This window comes from Balaenoptera physalus, assembly GCF_965194825.1.
Source record: "Balaenoptera physalus genome assembly, chromosome: 18".
Lineage (NCBI taxonomy): Eukaryota > Metazoa > Chordata > Mammalia > Artiodactyla > Balaenopteridae > Balaenoptera > Balaenoptera physalus.
This window is the reverse complement of record NC_138899.1, coordinates 26,494,763-26,514,058: the sequence shown is the minus strand read 5'-3', so window position 1 is coordinate 26,514,058 and position 19,296 is coordinate 26,494,763. Positions and strand designations below refer to the sequence as shown.

General features: G+C 44.1%; 2 protein-coding genes across 8 annotated transcripts in view; one reads left to right on the top strand and one right to left on the bottom strand.

Annotated features, from left to right (window-relative positions):
- Positions 1-2,237: 2,237 nt before the first annotated feature.
- SPRY2 (sprouty RTK signaling antagonist 2) lies at positions 2,238-7,646 on the bottom strand. The gene is made up of 2 exons (XM_082434898.1): positions 6,934-7,646; positions 2,238-4,035 (listed from the first exon to the last, which is right to left on the bottom strand). The coding sequence occupies exon 2, from the start codon at positions 3,982-3,984 to the stop codon at positions 3,034-3,036; it is 951 nt and encodes a 316-aa protein (XP_082291024.1). The 5' UTR covers positions 3,985-4,035; positions 6,934-7,646; the 3' UTR covers positions 2,238-3,033.
- Positions 7,249-19,296, top strand: part of LOC309647466 (uncharacterized protein) — a gene marked incomplete at its 5' end in the record, with an annotated part of 312,977 nt that continues 300,929 nt past the window's right edge. For 5 of the 7 annotated variants that reach the window (XR_014256055.1, XR_014256056.1, XR_014256057.1 and 2 more), the window contains one exon: positions 8,246-9,502. Coding sequence is in view for 1 of the 7 variants with exons in the window: in XM_082434899.1 (XP_082291025.1) it covers positions 7,249-7,941 (693 nt within the window). Of the gene's footprint in view, positions 9,671-19,296 lie in introns of all 7 variants that reach the window. The other 2 variants (XM_082434899.1, XR_014256060.1) reach the window with 2 other exon arrangements.

Sequence of the window (19,296 nt, the reverse complement as noted above, 5' to 3'; positions counted from 1 at the left end):
GTTTTCAGTAACAGCAATCAAGTTGTCATCCTTAAATGAATCTCAATATAGAGAATGCACAGGTTTCTAAAAAAATAAAAAGGCAAGAAACCAGAAAAATATATAGTTAAGAGACCCTAAGTGCTAAGGGGTCAACTAATGTTGACTATATCATTATACTTTTAATCTATCGCAATATTCAAATAATGGCCATTGCATTATCGACTGGTATTTATAATAAGAATTTTCACGAACTTGAGGTGATTATTCCTTTACCTCAGTGAGATGACCGGGAACATTTAAAATCTCTTTAACACACTGAAGAGTGAGCACCATCTGTTTTCAATCTGTTTAGATAGAAACATTTTTTATATTCTGAAAATGAATTCTATACTGGTTTATAGACAAACTCAACATTTAATAGGTTAGTTAGAAGCTTCTTGAGGAATCCAATTTTCCTTATTTATCTTTAAATAATTTTGATCGGGACTTCATATACACTTACACCAAGTCCTCTTCTAAATTCAGCTGGTTTATCACTATGTTCTACATTCAAACTCGTGAATTATGCTTTACAATGGATTCCATTAAAAAAAAAAAGCTAAATTAGAAAGCAATATCTAGGTCAGTAGTTCTCAAACCGTACATAATCACTAGTGGAATGATTAAAAATGCAAATCCCTAGGCCACATGATCAGAGATTGATTCCATAACCATGGAAAGAGGTCTTTATTCTACATCTTCAATAAACACCCAATTGCATCTGATTCAATTTGTCTATGTAACTCTTTGAAAGCTGCTCATGTGGTTTAAAAAAAAAAAAAAAGGACTCACAATTTCTATACCAAAAAATTTCTCAGTGCATATGGCAGTTTCTGATACACATTCAGAAACTGGTAGTCAAAATTTTTGTGCTTTACAAATCCTGAAAACTATATGATGAATAAGAAACCCTGTCCTATTGTTTTTTCAATATTCTAATTCCTCTTAGACCATAATGGTTAGATATGAGTATTAGAATTGCAACATTCAGTATCCCAGAGTTGAAACTTAAGAGTAAATAATTTCTAAATTAATTTACCCTTGTGTTTTTTTTTTTTTTTTTTTTGGAGAAAGCTTAGAGGAAACTGAAGGTCCTTATAGCAATGTCTTGGTTTAGGAGGCTATATAGTTTCTTGAAAGCCAATTTCAAAAAACAAAACAGAAGACAGCCTGTACTAAGACCTCTTAACCTAAGAAAAGGAGCCTTAGAACAGGAAACGAGAGATTAAACAATAATGTCAGGTAAATCATTTCCTAGACTTCCGGTGATTCTTGGCAGCAAAAGGTTGTGCTTTTGGAAAAAAAAAAATCAGCTATAAAGTGACTAATTAATCAAGTGACTTATTACAAGTAAGAAAACCCAATATTTGTCAAGATGGGCTTTTAGCAGCTTGCTGTGTGTTTGCGTCCAAAAGATAACCGCAAACACTGACTTTTTTGCCATACTGCATCTTTTCTCAGTGTAAAATTTAACAATTTTCTGGATAATTTGATTAAATAAATACAACAGGGCCACTCAAGGTGGCCTGCTTGTGCTTGAATTATTAGGCCAATACAGGATGAAATTTCATGATACCCAGTGCCTGAACCAAAACAAGTTATGTTTTCCATGTCTTTTCTAACATAAGGAACTTGGTATCATGGTGATAAACTTAAGAGTCTAAAACCAAAGAGACTAGAAAAAACAGAGCCATGATCTGCTAAGTCAAGAAAACATTTTTGCCTCAATTATAAGCTTTGATCTGTGTATACTGCATGCCTGACACACAGAGCACAGTCAATAAATATTTGTTGACATGAACTCATTTCTCTGGTCTTGAATTAGCCTTATGACATTCATTCTCAATATTGTATATAAAGAAAAAGTCTAATGGTTCATCTTTTAGGGAAGTCTCCTGAATGAATAAGTTAAGACATTTTTTTTTTTAAACCTGCAAAACAAAGGCTAGTCTGCAAATCAGTAAAACAACAGGAGCCAAAAATGAGCCCTCATATGATTAATACTATTAAGTGAGTCAGGTGCTCAGCTATTTCTCTCCTGATGGCTAGTTATCTCTGAAAATCACCAAATCTCCACTCTACTTTAAAGCAGCAACCATAAGATAATCTCATAGATAAGTGAAACAATTCCACTGAAATGCTATCCTTGACATAAAATGGTTTCTTTTTCACTTCAAAAAACAAAAGAAAAGGTAAAATAAGACAATCCAGCTCAGTTTAATTTCAAACGTTAATATATTTTCTATTTTATATTGAACATATGCATCTGTAACCCCTCATTTGCAGCAACTATCCCATCCTCATAAAAGGGGCAAAATTTGTAAGATGCCTCTTAAAATAAATATTCTTCTTTATAAAATAATAAAACTTCAAATAAATATTCTTTACACTAAACAATATGTTGAAAAAATTAGAAAATAAAGGTAGAATTTTACTGTAACTGTACAATATACATGAAGTCCAAAGGGAAATCAGAGTCTTACAATAAAGGCTTTCTGTAAGGCAAAATACAATCTAAAAACATACTGATTGATTCACATTCTTCCGAATGTACAACATATTAGTATAATATTTTGTGACTGTGCCACATAGTATGGCACAACTTGTTTTTCACAGTTGCAAATATTATTGTATATACAAAAATATAGCACATTATCTCTGGAGAAAACAATGGGGAAAAAAAAAGTCATTTGCTAATTTACAAATTTTGCAAGTACTATTCACAAACAAAAACTTTGCCTAGGAGTGTCTGTTGCTTTAGCTTATGCAACATGTAGGTTGCCAAGATCTGCATCACATACTCTGAGCTCCATTAGCTGAATTCTGACACGCGTATCAGTTAAAATGGCACATGGACAAAAAGCATTTCACTGCAAACAGCAAAGGATATCCCAACCCTCTATCAACAGTGCCAAGATTTCTAACTGTTTAGTTGGTTGCATATGTGTGTGTTAAAAAAAAAAAAAAAAAAGGGAACAATCCTTATCACAGCAATATTCCTGATTAACGATGCTATGTTGGTTTTTCAAAGTTCCTGGGTGGGACAGTGGGAACTTTGCAGCAGACTGTGTTTGAATTTTTACAACGGCATCCAGGCCTGTTCACCCGGTCATAACACCCCTGGCACAATTTAAGGCAACCCTTGGCGGGAAGGTAACACCATAAACAAGGCAAAAAGAGGGACATGACGCCCATGGCCGACCACCGTGCACAACAGTGAGACTGGCTGCAGGAACACGGGCTGTCAGCACAATTGTCCTCGTCATCATTGGAACAGTGATAGAAGAGGCCTTTCACACAGCACACGCACGTCCCGTAGTCGATCACGTTCTGGGCCGAGCAAAGGCACTGCTCGTGGCAGATCCAGTCCGATGGCAGAGGCCTTGGGTAGGTGCACTCCTTACATTTGCACTTGCCGCAGTCCTCACACCTGTAGGCGTGCAGCCCCAAATCCTCCTTGCTCAGCGGCTTAAGCTCACCTGGCTGGAGCTCTGATTTGGGCTGCACCCGGATTATCCCATCAGCAACAGGCCCCGAGGAGAAGGATGATCCCAAGAGCCTCTGTTCAGAGGAAATGCTGCTGGTACTTGTCCTAGTACTGCTGCGAGACCCCGAGCTGACTGTGCTGATGGACCTGGACAGAGTGGCCCTCGCAGAAGAAGCGTGGGCCTGTGAGTGCTGGGGCCTGGGGGGCTGGCGGTGCTCAGGCAGACCGTGGAGCCTCTCGTGTTTGTGCTGAGCGGAGGGGCGAGGTGCAGGCTTGAGCCCAGGTCTGGGGACCACAGTAGGTCCCTCTGTGTACTCATTGGTGTTTCGGATGGCTCTGATCTGATCCAGAGACAGCACGTGTACCTGCTGGGCGAGGGCGTCTCTGGGGTCGGGCTCCCCACGCTGCCTGCCACCGTCACGGGGTGCCTGCAGCAAGGGCTGCGATCCGCTGCCACTCTGAGCTCTGGCCTCCATCAGGTCTTGGACGCGTGCTCACCCCAGCAGGCTTAGCACACATCTGAATTCCTGCGGAAACCAAGAGGAAGGAGACGGTTTACACTCCAGGATACTTCCCACTCTCCACCCCCTGGAGTTAACTCTTCACTCCCCACTTCCTCTAGAGAAACAGGCTTTGAAGCGGAGTTGCTGTGGAGGGTATTCGGACAGCCATCTGATCCACGCCTGTACCAAAAAGTAAAAATTATGGCTGTGTATCAACAATTCTTTAATCCTGTGATGTGCGGTGACACCAAGCTGATCTTTGTTTCAATCGCGTAAGTAACAATTCCTTACTCAAATAAGCATAAAATCTGCAAGGTTCAGGTTCCATGTAAAACACTGTGGGAAAGTAGTGTTGGAATATAACATTGATACTGACGTTTTCAAAAGTTGAATACCTCTTCAGATTCTGAAAGAGGTGTAAACTTATCATGGTCATTTTTGCCTTAAACATCAATAAATACAGCCTAGAAATTCTTGGTTCTTACTTTAAGTCTGCTTTTACATCAAATACCTTGAACTATTCTGTAACTTTATAAAACCCCATAGGATGAACCTGACATGCAAAAAAAGTAAATATCCCCCCCCCCCAGGAATAGTTATACATTTTTATACAACAATCATGCATTATCATTAACTACACAGTAGCACAAAGTTATAGAATTAAAAACACACCAATTCAAATCCAATCTTTATCCTACAATAAAGCAAACTTACACCAGGAGCAACAAAAAGACAGGAACTTATTTTCAACTTCCCAACAACTTGAGAATCACATATTGTACAACCTGAGAGCCTAGGAGAACATTTTAAATTCTGCCAAAATCTTAACTACTTTGCCCATTTCCAAAAACCTAATAATTGAGAACATAAACTGGCGGTAACAGGAAGTGTTTTAAAAATTCAAGTGTCACATCTCAAATCTATCATCCTGACAAGTAACCGCTTAAATTGCCACCTCTGTAAAATTTCAAAACTACCACCCCCTTTGCCAATCAAGTCTACAATGACTAAAAACGCGCAAAAGTGGACTTTCATCCCGTCTGGCTTTTTAGAAAAGAGACACAGGCAGGTGACACACGCCTTCCAATTGGGAAAAAGGCAGAGCTGGAGACCGGATCTCAGTTCCAACAGAGAGGCAGACGAGATCGCGCTGCTCTTTCTTTGCTTTCACTCCGTTTATCGGCTCTATCTGCGCACCGACACCGTCCCCAGCAGGTGGGACACACAGTCCGAGCCCCGAGGGACCTTTTTCCGGGAGGACTGACGCAGCCCAGAAGCCAAGCTGGCCCCCCTGCGCACAATTCCGAGACGGACAGACAGGCGGGGGGCGCGGGCGCCTCGGAAGGGGACGTGCCCTGAAACGCTAGAGCGCGCTTCCCCCTCTCTTCCTTCCCAGATAGAATCTCCCCCACCCCAGAGAACTGCCTCCCAGCTCCAAGAGGGAGCCACTCCACCCTTAGGCGGAGGTCACACCGCCCATCGCAGCACGTTCCGGCCAAGGCCCTCGAACACGGGGCACTGGTTTCCAGCCCCGACGCCGCGAGGAAGAAAGTCCTGCCTTAGACATAGAGCCGGGACTTCGAGGTCTAACCCATGCACACCGGGCGACTCCACCCTGCGCTGACCGAAGGGGCATTGCCTGCAATCTGCAAACGCCTATATATTAATAAAAATATCTATCTATATACATGTATATATTCCTTAAAATCAAATAAAAAAATGCTTTTAAAAGAAAGAACATTTTCCAGGGTCCCACGCCGGGCGTGCAAGACCCAGATCCCTAAGCTGGAAACTTTCCGCGCAGATTTGCTTGCAGTGCAAAGTTAGCATCTTTGCGGGGAAGGAGGTTTACTAGAGTGATTTCTGCTTATCCCTGGCCTCCTTCGCAGCACCCCTCCTTCCCCCGCTCCCTCGCCCCCCCCGCCCCCCGCTTTGAAAGCGCTTTGCAACCCCCATTAAGAACAGTGTGTGATCAGACTAAGGATTAGGGGGAAAGGACTTCAGCACAAGCAAGGGTGGGGCAAACCGACACAGAAACTGCTTTGTAAAAACGCACAAGATTCCGAATTAAGAAACAGCAGCAGCAACAAAAAAGTGGATCAGCCCATCAAAGGAAAAGGGGGAAAAAAAAAAACAAACCCTAGCCTCTTTTGCCACCTATTTTCAGGTAATGGAAAACGATCGCGACCGCTTGATGACCTTCTTCCTGTGCTGGGTCGGCCCAATCTTCTAAAAATAAAAAAAAGCATGACCCAAGCCGACCAAGGCGAACGGAAAAAAGAGAAAGCTGCACTTCCGAACCGCAGAGACGCGGCGCCAGGCAGGGCGACGCTCCCACCCGGCTCCGTGCTCGCCTGTGTTCACACCGAGCAGAGGCGGGGGCTCCCTCCACCCGGCACCCTGTCCTTTTTTCACCCGCGAGGTCTAGCTGCCCCCGCGAGGCGAGCGACCCACGCTCCCTCGCTAACCCCGGCGCCCCTGCCTCGGGACAGCCTCTCTCAGGACGTGCCTTCCCCGGAGAGGAACAGGTTAGCAATGCGAGCGCCTGCAACGGCGACCTGGAAAACACAAAGTGTTTTCCCTCCCTCTCCCGCTCTCAGCGCCCAACTCGCGGCCAGTGCACCGCCGCGACTCGACTCGCCGCGAGCCGTCCGCCACCCCAACCCCCCAGAGCGCGGGCGCGTGGGGTCGGGGACACTGCACCCGGCGCGCACTGCAGCCCCCGCCGAGGCAGACCGAGCCCGAGGCGAGGCAGACCCGCGGGCAGCTCCCGGGTTCCCCACGGAAAACCTGCGGGGTTAGAGAAAGGGAGGCCGGAGGAGAGACGGACCCCACTCCCGGTCCGGCTGCACCTACTCCATGTTGCCCACAACGCGCCGGCCACGGAGCCAGGAGGGGAAGAGCCAGTCAAACGCGCCTCACCGTGATCGCGGCTTTGCACCAACCCCTCTCCGTTGGATTCTCTTCTTCCTGCGATGTGCAAATAAATCCAGCCCCGATGCAAACTTTTTCCCCTCTTGCTTCTAAACTCTGCTTCAGTCTAACTTCCGAGCAATCGGCTGGACGAGAAAAGGAGAGGAAAATCCGGAGCCAAGCCCCCAGGCGATGAACACTCTGGAGATCGGGGCTGGAGGCGACCCCCTTTCTAAAAGCGCACGCGGAGTATTTCCTCTTTTTTCTCAATGAACTGGAGGCCAAAGCGCCAACGGCGAGTCTCCTTTCTTGGCAGATGAGCGAATGAGAAAAGAAAACGGCCTTACAGAGAACCTAAAGCCAGATGGCCAAGTCGCGCGGCCGCGGCCGCGTCCGAGCGGAGGCGGCGCGGGGGCGCGGGGCGGCAGGGCTGCGGGCCGGGCGGGCGCGGGGGCCTGGGCGCTGCGCGCTCCGCCGGCCCCTCTCCTCCGCTCGCGCTGCGGCGCGCAGCTCTCGGCGGTGCAGACTGGGCGTTGTGGAGGCGCGGCGGCGAGGCCGAGGCGGGGGCGGTGGGTGCGAAGGAGGAGGAGAAGGAGGAGGAGGAGGAGGAGGAGGAGGAGGAGGGTCTGGGGCCCGGACGGGGGGGGCTCGCCGTTGGCTTGCGCCCTCGCCTTTCCGGAGGAGGCAGGGAGCTCTGCGGCGGCCGCGGCAGCAGTAAATGGCGTCATGTGGATCCGAGGCGGAACAGAGCAGTTGTTGTCCCAGAGGATATATCGCATCCGGTCCCAGCTCATTGGCTCCGCGGGGCTACATTCACTCACACTCCAGCGCCCGCCAGCGCTCCGAGCCGCAGGAGGCATTCAAAAGGGCAACTGCGCCGCCCCGCGCGTCCCTAGGCTGGTCCTGCCGCCCGGGCGCCGTCACGCGGGGTGCCCGCGGGGCCGGGCTGGGCACGGCGGGGTCAGTTTATCTAGTTTCAAGGAAACACTGACCTTAAGTTTTCCCCAGGGGCCATGAGGACGAGCCTTAGCTCGGCTGGCTTAGGGAACTTTCTCCCCGCCACTAGGAAAAGGGAATGAACATTTCAAACTAATCCGGGCCAGGCAGTGTTAGCATTAAAAACAAGTTGCAGGTTTTGAGACTTCATTCGGAATCCATTGCAAGCCAACCTCTCCCCTTTTCTGTTCCCCCTCGAGGGGGCGACGGGGAGAGAAGAAGGGGGAGGGGAAGGGGAGCGGGAAGTGAGGTGGGAGGGCTATTGGTTTATTCTTTGTCTACTGGATTAACCCGATTATACACCAGGCACCAGCACAAACCGCCTCTCCCACCTCGGAGCTGCGTACGAGAGGAACGGAATGCAGATTCGAGTTTCAAGTGACTTCTGCTCTTGCCGGGATTTGCTTTTGATTGTGTCGATGTGTAGTTTTTCGGTTTAATATTAGATTTTATTTTTAAAGGAGCAGTCACCTACAGATGGAGGCTGTCTGAAGATCTTTCTTACTGTTTTGTTTGACGCAACAGCGGAAGGAAACTCTACAATACAGGCCTTTTTAAAATTAGTTAATGCAGGCATACACACATAAACGATTACTAAGGGCGACATCACGGGCTTCTGAAATGGGAGGGGGCACGCTGTTTCACTGCAGATGTCCTCCTCCACTTAACCAAAAGAGTCACCCTTCATTTCCGACTCTCCTTGTCACGTAGAACCTTTCCCAAGAAGATCCTATTGTCCATTTTGAAGGTGGTCTGTGTTTTCCCACTTTAAAAAAATATGTATACGTATATAAAGATAGAAAATGCATACATATGCACGGCTCTAACTGCCGTTCATTTACTAAGAAACGTGCTTGCACGTGGGAGCACCGGTGGGAAAGTAACACCCCTCCCAACACACTCCTAATATTGGATTCTAATGATTTACAGAATGGTTTTACTTTACAGAGAAGTACGGTCAAAACTCCCGAAGAGCACCTGCGATCTCGCCGTGCTGGGGTTAGAGTTCTTGAAACAGTGCTAGGAAAACGTGGTGCTAGATTTCCCGGGTCCGGCTCCAGCCCACATCCGTTCACAGCTACCCTGGCACTCGTTGCCTGCTCCCGAGCTCTCGTCCTGGAAGGTCCCCGGACCGTTCCCGGCCGCGCCGCGCTCTCGCCCTGCCTTCTCCATGTTTCTCTAGGGCTCTCTCTCCTCGCCCGAGGTTTGGACCCAGAGGTGGCAGGGGAAGTGGCATGCGTTATTTCCGGGCGCTGGCCTACGTCCCCCCACCCCTCGGGTGAGGGTGGACCGGGCTACGTCCGCCTGCTCCACGGCGTCCCCGGGCCTGAGGACACGGGACGACTGGGCCCCCCCCCCCCCCAGCTCTGGCCGCTCGCCCGACGCCCGAGTCCTTTCAGCCTCCGGGTGAACTCAAGCGCCGCTGCGCTCACGGCCCGTCGGGCCACCAGGGGGCGCCCGCCCGCCCGGCGCGGGGCTGAGGCTGCTCTCTTTCCCGGGACTCAACGAAGGCAGGCGGAGGTGCCTTCCAAAATGCACCTTGGGCCGACTGGTTCACAATGAATAAAAAGACATTTATTATGTAAGTGCAACAGCAGGTGGCTTTCCCTACCCTCTTCTCGGAGATGAGGTACCAGGTGCAGAGGAACCCCGGCTTTTACCGAGGGGACGGACTTGGGGGCCAAAGCCAGGGTGTGCAAGGCTGGTGGGAACGCGCTGCCTGAATATGGCCAAGTCTCCGGCAGAACAGGTGAAAGAAACGCCTTCTCTTCGCTTCCTCAAACCCCTGCACCCTATGGCTGCTTCTTAGGAGACACTTGTGCCCAGGCTGTGCTCCCAGCGCTGCAGGAACTCTGTGAAAACACGTTGTTCTGGTTCAAAGTATAAAATGGAATTTAAATTAGAAGCCTCCGGCTGCTGAGAGTACCTTCCATTTTTACTGAATCAATAGAGAAGAATCTAGGAATTTATACTTACCTTTCATGAGCTAGAAGGAATCCCATGTAATCTAGCTCTTCCTTCTTCCCCATCAGCCTCCTGTTTGCAAGCTGGGAAAACATTTAACCTATAACTTAAGCACAAGGTAAAAACGAGAATCTGTTGGAGTCTTTCTAATTTACTCCTTACTATTTAATTTATTATTTATTATTACTACTTTTCAGAAGTGGTGTATAAAGCACTATATTGTGCCTCCAAAGTTTACTTAGTTGTCACCCCAAAGAAGAATTATGCTTCTAGGTATGCGTGTGATTGCACACACAATGAAGTGTTTGGTGCAGCTATTGTCATGTGTCCCAAAATTGATTCTCATGTTACATGCCAAAATTATAACTGGGGTTAATTTTGGAAGATACTTTAAAATTTTGAAAGGATGTTATGTAAAACTTCACAATGAAGCCCATTTTCAAACGTGCTGTGGAGGGTTCTAGAGAGGCACCCCTGATGTTTGAACACGTGTGCCTGTCCCTGATGTTGAAAAATGCCCAATCCTTGGAAACGCCTTCTACACCAGTACTCACCTCTAAGTTCTCTGGAGGGACCAGGTAACATGCCCGCTTAGTCTGAGCCATTGAACAGGACTGTGTGTTGTCATACTTTTGCGATCTCATCTCGGCCTTCATTTAATTTTCTGTATTCATTTCTTTGGATTTACTTCATTTTATAACTATAATTACCCTCAATTTGTTTTTTTCAAATGAGGCAGTGTATAAACTGACGTGAATTTTGCCTTCCCCAGTCTGTTGGCCTACTGTTTACCAGTAGGTCTGTTGGCCAAGTTAAGTCAGATATTTTCAAGGTTGCACGTAATCATCTAAGCTTCTGATTTATGTCTTAGTAATGCGAGAATGTAGTTTTAAACAACTCTAGTTCCAGTTTCTTTGTGAGATTGACCAAACCACTTGGGCTTACTGGGTTCAGACCCAGGTTTGATAAGCAGAGAGATATCTTGCAGTGATATGATGCGTTTTTGAGACAAAGAAGAATATTGATTATTTGGTTATATTATTTTATTTTTTTTTTAGTTTTATAACCAAGGTGACTTATATATGTATTCGTATTTAAAGATGGCCCAGAATACAACAGCGTATACTGCTTCCACGAGTAACAATTTAGGATCCCAATTGCCTTAGTAAACAATTTATGCATGGACTCTTCCGGGAGGGACCTTCCTAAGTTAAAGAAAGGGCTTTGCAATAATGACCTTTTGATTTGACAGCCAGGACTGTAGTCATTTTACTTTTTTGAATTGCTTTGAATCTCCAAATTCTATAGCTGCTACCTTTTGGAGGGAGCTGGGAGTGGCTGCAATAGGAATTCAAAATAGAACACTTGAGTTCTTATCTACATCCCTAGGAGGACTGGGGACAGCTTATCTCTGCATCTGACCTTCTTTGGTGATGTCCTTTTATCCTTAACTAAACTGGGGAAAAGACCTGCAGTTATCCCTGGGTAAGAGAAGTGGTTTGATGAGTTGATCTTAAACTGGAGTCTCTGGTTGGTCGGGTCTTTTTTCAGAGATCTTATATTCAACCTGAATCCACCTGGTGGTTTCTACTGGTTAATCAGTCTTCCTGCTGGCTCCATGCACTTTATTACTACAATTTATGCAAAGTCAGAAGTGGACTGAATTTCTGTAACAAGGCAAAATTTCTCTGCAGTCCAACATGATTTTTCTCATTATATTTCCAGTATATTTATCCCTTGACCTTACAGTCAAGATTCTTTCTTTGTAGGACTGATGTGTGCAGAGAAAGTCTAATCAGTGAGACCACAGCACTGTTGCTTTGCCTGTCCCCAGATAGCCCTAGGTTTATTAGTTTTATTCTGTTTGTTTTTAACATTTGATGCCTTTACTTTGGAATCTTTTTAACCCAAATGCTACAGTGAAAATCATAAATTGAAATGAGTATTTGGATATTACTGGCCAAGCTTAGTAGCAGTAGGAAGATTTTCGCCTCTGAATAAATAGGAAGTTTGGGTTTTAAACTTCCCATTATGTGGACACGTGATCAAAAGGGCACAGGAAGTTCATCCTGTTCTCTAAGGAAGATGTAGTCAAACAGATTCCACGACAGCCATTCTGATAATCCGGATGCCATAAAATCCAGGCTGCCAGCCAGCCCTGAATTAATAATCTCAGTGAACAGGTCAGGTCTAAAAATGTTCAATATGGTAAATGGAATATGGGTGCATGCAGATTCAATTTGTTCTTCCTGTCTTGTTCCTTTGGACAGGAAGTATTTTGAAGTTTCAGTGAATTGTGAATCATTTGAGAATATCGTGGTGTTATATAAACCAGCTTTTCTATACAAACTGTGTATTGGGTGTAACTCTTCGAAAGGCTAAACTGCTCCAAGGATCTGAGGGAGTCTATGTCAGGACTGCCTTGGACTTAGTGGGCTGGAACTGAAATAGAAAGGTTCTTCACCATCTTATTCTTAAAAAAAAAATCACTCTAAACGTTATCCACTCAATAAGTGCTTTCCAATAAATGAATGAAATTAATGAATGTAATTAAAATAAGTAAATATTTTTTGCCTTAATTTTCTTTCATCCTTTTTTTTTATAAATTTATTTATTTATTTTCGACTGTGTTGGGTCTTCGTTGTTGCGTGTGGGCTTTCTCTAGTTGCAGCGAGCAGGGGCTATTCTTCGTTTTGGTGCATGGGCTTCTCACTGCGGTGGCTTCTCTTGTTGTGGAGCACAGACTCTAGGCATGTGGGCTTCAGTAGTTGTGTCACCGGGCTCAGTAGTTGTGGCTCACGGGCTCTAGAGAGCAGGCTCAGTAGTTGTGGCGCACGGGCTTAGTTGCTCCGTGGCATGTGGGATCTTCCTGGACCAGGGCTCGAACCTGTGTTCCCTGCATTGGCAGGCGGATTCTTAACCACTGAGCCACCAGGGAAGTCCCTTGCCTTAATTTTCTTAAAGCAAATAAAGAGTTTTTGGATTTTTTAATGGCAGAACTTGAGTCATTCCGTTAACCTGGAAATTACTACTGTGTTTTGTGTAATTATTAGGAAGTGACTGAAATAAGTTTGTTCAGACCATGATTTTTAACCCCTGAAATAGTAAATATTATAAAGTTTAAGAAGAAATCTTTATGGAAATTGTATGTGCTTGGAAGAAAATCTGTAGGGAACATCTACTCTCAAACTATATACTAAAGAAATTAACAAACAGGCTGATCATGGGGGGCTAAAGAATAGGTAAAAGAAAACTCATGAATTTTTTACTTAAAAAAGTGCATTTGGCAAAAGCCTAAGTATATTAATAATTAAAATTAAGTACTAATCTGTAGTTTCAAATTAAGAAGTTAGCACTTTGCTAACCTTCAACAATGCATTTTTAAAATAGCTTCAAGAAAGCCACCAAAGAGTGAACCATTTTCGCGTTTCATGTTCTATGTGAAAGTCCCCTTGCAATTTTGAGAAATAGTCTTCACACCCTGTTTACAGTACAGCAACATACTTGCATTATACCCTAAAAGATGTTAAAACCATGCACGGGCAAAATTAGATCTAACAATTTTTTTTTTTTAGCCGTCATTCCTAAAAAAAAATGATACTGAAGGTTAAACTGTTACATGTCATAATAAGTTCCAGAGACGTTGGGGGTTTAAGAAATCTGGAGTTAGGTTCAGGCTAGGTCATTTGGGGCCAATCTGATCGGGATGCCCTGATGCTCAAACCCCCTCTCCCACCTTTTCATTATTCCTGGGTTAAAGATCCAAGTCCTTAACCCAACTTCCTGGTGCTACAGTCCAGCCCCTTTTCCTTCCTAGCCTCCTGTTACTGCACACCCCCTGCTTTCTGCCTTGCTGCTGTGACTATTACCTCTGTATATGCAATCTCCCCTTTCACTTTTCTGGCCTTTTGCTGTGTTAACTCCTACTTATCTTTCAAATCTCTGTTGTCTTTTTCTCAGGAAACCTTTTTCTGACCCTTTGACTAGGTCAAACCTCCCTTGTTCCTCTCCTGACCTTCTCTGCTGCAAACATACATATAATTGAGTGATCATTTATTAACTGTCTCCTTCGCTGTATTCTAAGCTCCATGAGGGCTGGAATCCGAGTCGGGTGTTGCCTGCCATTTTACCCCCAGCACTGAAGGCTCTGGCACATATAAGTAACTCAAACATTTTAAAGTAAGATGAATGAATGAATGAATGAGTCAGGCAATTAACCTTAGTGCCCAACTGTAAAAGAGTTGCTGTTAGGATTGGATGATATGAAGTATCTATGAAGGCTAGCATATGGGAAGCTCTCAATAAGTAGCAGTGATAATTTCAGCTAAATTGGGCTTGGTAGTTTATTTGGTAAATGAATATGGTAAATGAATATTTAAATATGGTTTTGCCTCCATATTTTCAAAAAGTTTTAAAATTACATAGTAAGCACAATTTGATTTATGTATCTTATTTGTTTGTGCTTATGTAGGGATAAAAATAGAGATTTAGAACACGTTTTGATTGTTATTAGCTATATTCAACTATTAATAGTATTTCAAAGAAACCTTAACCTTACACTGATTTTTGTTTTCATGTGACCTTCTCAAAGTAGGTAGAGAACTTTAGGGAAGATGGGACTTATTTAGCTGATGTTGTTGTTTCTGACTGGAATGTCTCCTCATTGAATTACTTGTTCAGGAAATCTAGAGGCTTGAGAAATGTGAGTTCCTTCTTATTTGAGAGTGGCTTTGACATTTGGGCTCTTGCCAACACAGAATTTTTAAGTGTATATTTTGGGGATGGAGCCCTGTGTCTGAAATGGTGTTAAAGCTCTATCCCCCGTTAGGAAGAAGATGCACATTCACTTACATTAGATGGTGTGTGGCAGAGGTATTTGCTGTACGCTGGAAGGCTATGGTGTTCCATTGTTCTAAATTCTTCAGGTTATTATGATCCTGTGAAGGTGAATGTGCGATGACTCAGAATAATAATATTTAAGAGTCTTGAACTATATAACTAATCCTATTCTCCAGCATTCTGGGGAAACACATGTCAACCACTCTTTCTTATTGAATATCAACATAGCGTGGCCTTCTGGGGGCAGAATTCCTCTCTTCATGGCCTTGGCCTGGGAGCCACTGGTTCTATCACTTTGCTCAAGGGTTTGAGATGAGAACTAGCTAGTTTCTGACTGCAAGGAGCTGACAGTCTAAATGGCAGGTGAGACAAATAGCCATGAAAATACTGGAAAGCCATTCAAGGGCATCTACTAAGTCAGTTTTCAACTGGCTGCTATTGGTGCTTGAGGGTTTGTTGGCTCAGCAGAGTTAGGGATCCCAAAGGAGGCAGCCTCTGAGCAGGGCAGTGGGCCAGTTGTTAGCTGTCTTTGGGCCTCAGTGTACAGGTCTAGCATTCTCCCATTTTGGCAGAACATTTTGAGTGGTTTATTAAGAAGCTAAAACTCTCTGAATATATACCTAGAGTGTGGGTACAAAAGACCTTTATGTCTCTAGTACTGTAACTTTATAATGGAATTCAGATAAGATAGCTCTAGACAGAAGCTGAAATATTTGAATTTCCCTAAAGAATTCTATAAGTATATTCAAGACATCATAGGAACAGTTTCAACCTCAGGCAGGGCCAGGGTCTGTGGCAACAGACAAATGATGTTCTTCCCATTATTTGGCATCCTTTTCTCATGAACTTTACACGACTGTTAAAATAATTTGCTTTTTTTTATTCCTTACCTTTTAAACTACTTTTCAAGTTATTAGTGGATCATGATACTCCTGAAACCTAAGATAATACCAAACGTCCTGGGCCCATGTGCCTAAGAGGCAAAGGGCATCTTCCATGTGGCAATCATTAGCATTACAGTTCAGCAGGCATTATAAATCAAATCACCCAGGATTGGGAGGGATTTAACATGCTTTCAGTAAGACAGTAGAGATTTTACCAAAGGTCCTGTTACCCTACTTATTGAGATATTTAGGTTATTCAGAATATATTTTTTAGAAAAACTCTATCACGTCCTAAAGATGACCCACATTCTAATTTGATCTCCACAAAGGTTTTGTTTTTTTTAATTAATTAATTAATTAACTTATTTTTATTTTTGGCTGCATTGGGTCTTTGTTGCTGCACGCGGGCTTTCTCTAGTTGCGGTGAGCAGGCTTCTCATTGCGGTGGCTTCTCTTGTTGTGGAGCACGGGCTCTAGGCGCACAGGCTTCAGCAGTTGTGGAGTGCGGCTCAGCAGTTGTGGCTTGCAGGCTCAGTAGTTGTGGCACACAGGCTTAGTTGCTCCGCGGCATGTGGCATCTTCCCAGACCAGGGCTCAAACCTGTGTCCCCTGCATTGGCAGGTGGATTCTTAACCACTGCGCCACCAGGGAAGTCCCTCCACAAAGGTTTTTTAATGTACGATGCGTGTCTACACAGCCGAGTAGAATTATGAATTGAGCCTTATCCAAGATCTAACATACAGTTAACCTCATTCAATTGGAAAGTTGTATTTTTTTTCAAATAGCAAGGGTTCTTGCTTTATTTTCTAGATCAATGGTTCTCAACCCTGGCCATACATTAGCATTACTTGGGAGATTTTTTAAAAATTAGATGACAAGATCCTTCACATAGAGTCCATTTTAGGTTGGTCTGAGAGGGGGCCTTATATAAATTTCTCAGTCGCCCACTGCCTTAGTTTCTTCACCCATAAAGTGGGGATAAAATTATTTTCTATGTCCAAGCATCATCATGAGGGTTAAATGAATAATGCATGTGGAGTTTTAGAAGAAGTCTGACTTGTAATAACTCTTCTATAAATGAAAGTCATTATATTATTATAATGAAACCATAATAGAGATTCATAGCTCACTGAGAACAAGAATAGAAAATGCAGTAGACACTAAACAGAGCATGTTTAGTAGATGAAAATGCTAGAACAGGCTCACGCTTGCATGCAAGAGCTGATTATGGGTATCTCTTCTCATCTCCACATTTAGTGACATTAGGTTTGAAAATCAGTCATGGTGAGTTTATTTACAACACAGAAATCACCAAATGCTGAAATCAAGGGGCTTTGTTTTGTTTTATTTTGTTTTTTGTTTTTGTTTTTTTGTATCCCAGAGATCCAGTTATTAACAATATCACCGCAAGAGAGGATTGAGACAGCTGGCAGGGAGGTCTGGGGTGAAAAACATCATACACTTACTTCATGATTTAAATGGCCTGGGCTTGGACCAGGCCAGTCATGGCCATCTGTCATTCATGGACCTGGGGCCTAAGTTTTGAATCAAGAATCACCAGAGTGTGATTGAACTCTCAATCAATCATTAGTTCTAAGTGTTGGGGCAAATTATTTAATCCTGCTCTCAAATCTTAAGGATTTGAACTCATAGAAACAGAGAGTAGAATGGTGGTCGCCAGAGGCTGGTGGAAATGGGGAGAGGTTGGTCAAAGGGTATAAACTTTCAGTTATAGAATGAATAAGGATTCTGAGGATTTGATGTCCAGCATGGTGGCTATAGTTAATAATACTGTATTGTATACTTGCAATTTGCTAAGAGAGTAGACCTAAAGCATTCTCACATGCACACACACAAAGTAACTATGTGAGGTGATAGATTGTTAATTAACTTGGTTGTGGAAATCATTTCATGGTATATATGTGTATCAAATTATTATGCTGTACACTTTTAAATATATTACATTTTTAATTGCCAACTGTACCTCAGTAAAGCTGGAAAAGAAAAAGCAACTAGGGATTTGCGGGGATATAGCAGGGGCATAGGAAGCCACAAGATAAACCTGGTCCACCTAACTTTATTTAGATTCATGTACATTCTTAAAACCCAAGCCCAAAATGATGATGATGATGAAATCCCCCTGAAGTCTACTTCAGGTTAGTTTTGGGATGCTCCAGGAGCGCGTTCAGCATCCTTTGCCTTTGTTGTGTACTCAGGTGGAAACAGATGGAAAGTACTGGAGGGTCTCCACACCTCAGTTTCCTCATTGGTCAGAGCAGGATGGTTGTCAGACTGATATGAGATAATGGATTTTAACCACATAGAGATTGTAGTTAGTGCCTCAGTTTTCAAGAACGTTTGCTAGGTCAGTTTGTGACTTAGGAACTTAGAGCTAAGTAAGCATCCAGCCCAGAGTCTGAACTTTGACCTTGGACCTCAGTAGCCCTAGAACTCCCTCAGACCGCTAGTCCTAATACAGTAGTCTCCAACATTTTTGGCACCAGAGACCAGTGTCGTGGAAGACAATTTTTCCACGGATGAGGGGCGGGGGGCAGCGGATGGTTCAGGCAGTAATGCAAGCGATGGGGAGCGACGGGGAGCGGCAGATGAAGCTTCGCTCACTTGCCCACTGCTCACCTCCTGCTGTGCGGCACGGTTCCTAACAGGCTGAGGACCGGTATGGGTCCTGGCCCCGGGGTTGGGGACCCCTGTCCTAATAGACTCAGTGGAGGCTGAGCTAGAGTCCTACTACTTGACAATTTATTTTTGCTGATCTCTAAGTAAATCAGCATTTGTTATTCTTCACTTTAACTTTTATTTGACTTGCTTTAACAAAAGAGACATAGTAAACATTTTCTGATAACGACTGAAACATTCTTCACTTATAGAATTACTTTCGTTTTGCATTAGATTAAAATGTGCAACACTGTTGTTTTGGATTATTTTCTATGATCTAATGTATAAAATCATGCATTAAAAATTCAATATGATACTTTTGGGGACTTCCCTGGTGGTGCAGGGGTTAAGAATCCGCCTGCCAATGCAGGGGACATGGGTTCGGGCCCTGGTCCAGGAAGATCCCACATGCCGCGGAGCAACTAAGCCCGTGCACCACAACTACTGAGCCCGTGCTCTAGAGCCCGAAAGCCACAACTACTGAGTCCACGCGCCACAACTACTGAAGCCCGCGCGCCTAGAGCCTGTGCTCCGCAACAAGAGAAGCCACTGCAGTGAGAAGCACGCACACCACAACGAAGAGTAGTCACTGCTCGCCGCAACTAGAGAAAGCCCGTGTGCAGCATCGAAGATCCCACGCAGCCAAAAATAAATAAATAAATAAATTTTAAAAATTAATATGATACTTTTAATTTCTTAATTTAAAAAAGCCAAACCACAATTGTATTATTTTAGCAAGAAAAAGAAAACTCATAATACTTAGCTATACAGTTAAGTTAAACCAGAAATTGATATTTGTACAATTTCTCCTCCTTGGAAGCAGCAGGTGTATAACATTATTATACACTGTATTTATGCTGCATGCACAGAAAATTGACTAGAGACCCTGAAAGTAGGCAAGCTCTTTGGAACCCAGACTGGATTACCAAGCTGAGTACCCCTGCAAAACAAACTCTCTGTCTGAATATATGAAAGGTACTAAAAGAGAGTGAAAACCAGTTTTACTTTTTCT

Excerpts from the sequence above, each read along its gene's own strand:
- SPRY2 (XM_082434898.1), bottom strand. The coding sequence starts at position 3,984 with ATGGAGGCCAGAGCTCAGAGTGGCAGCGGATCGCAGCCCTTGCTGCAG.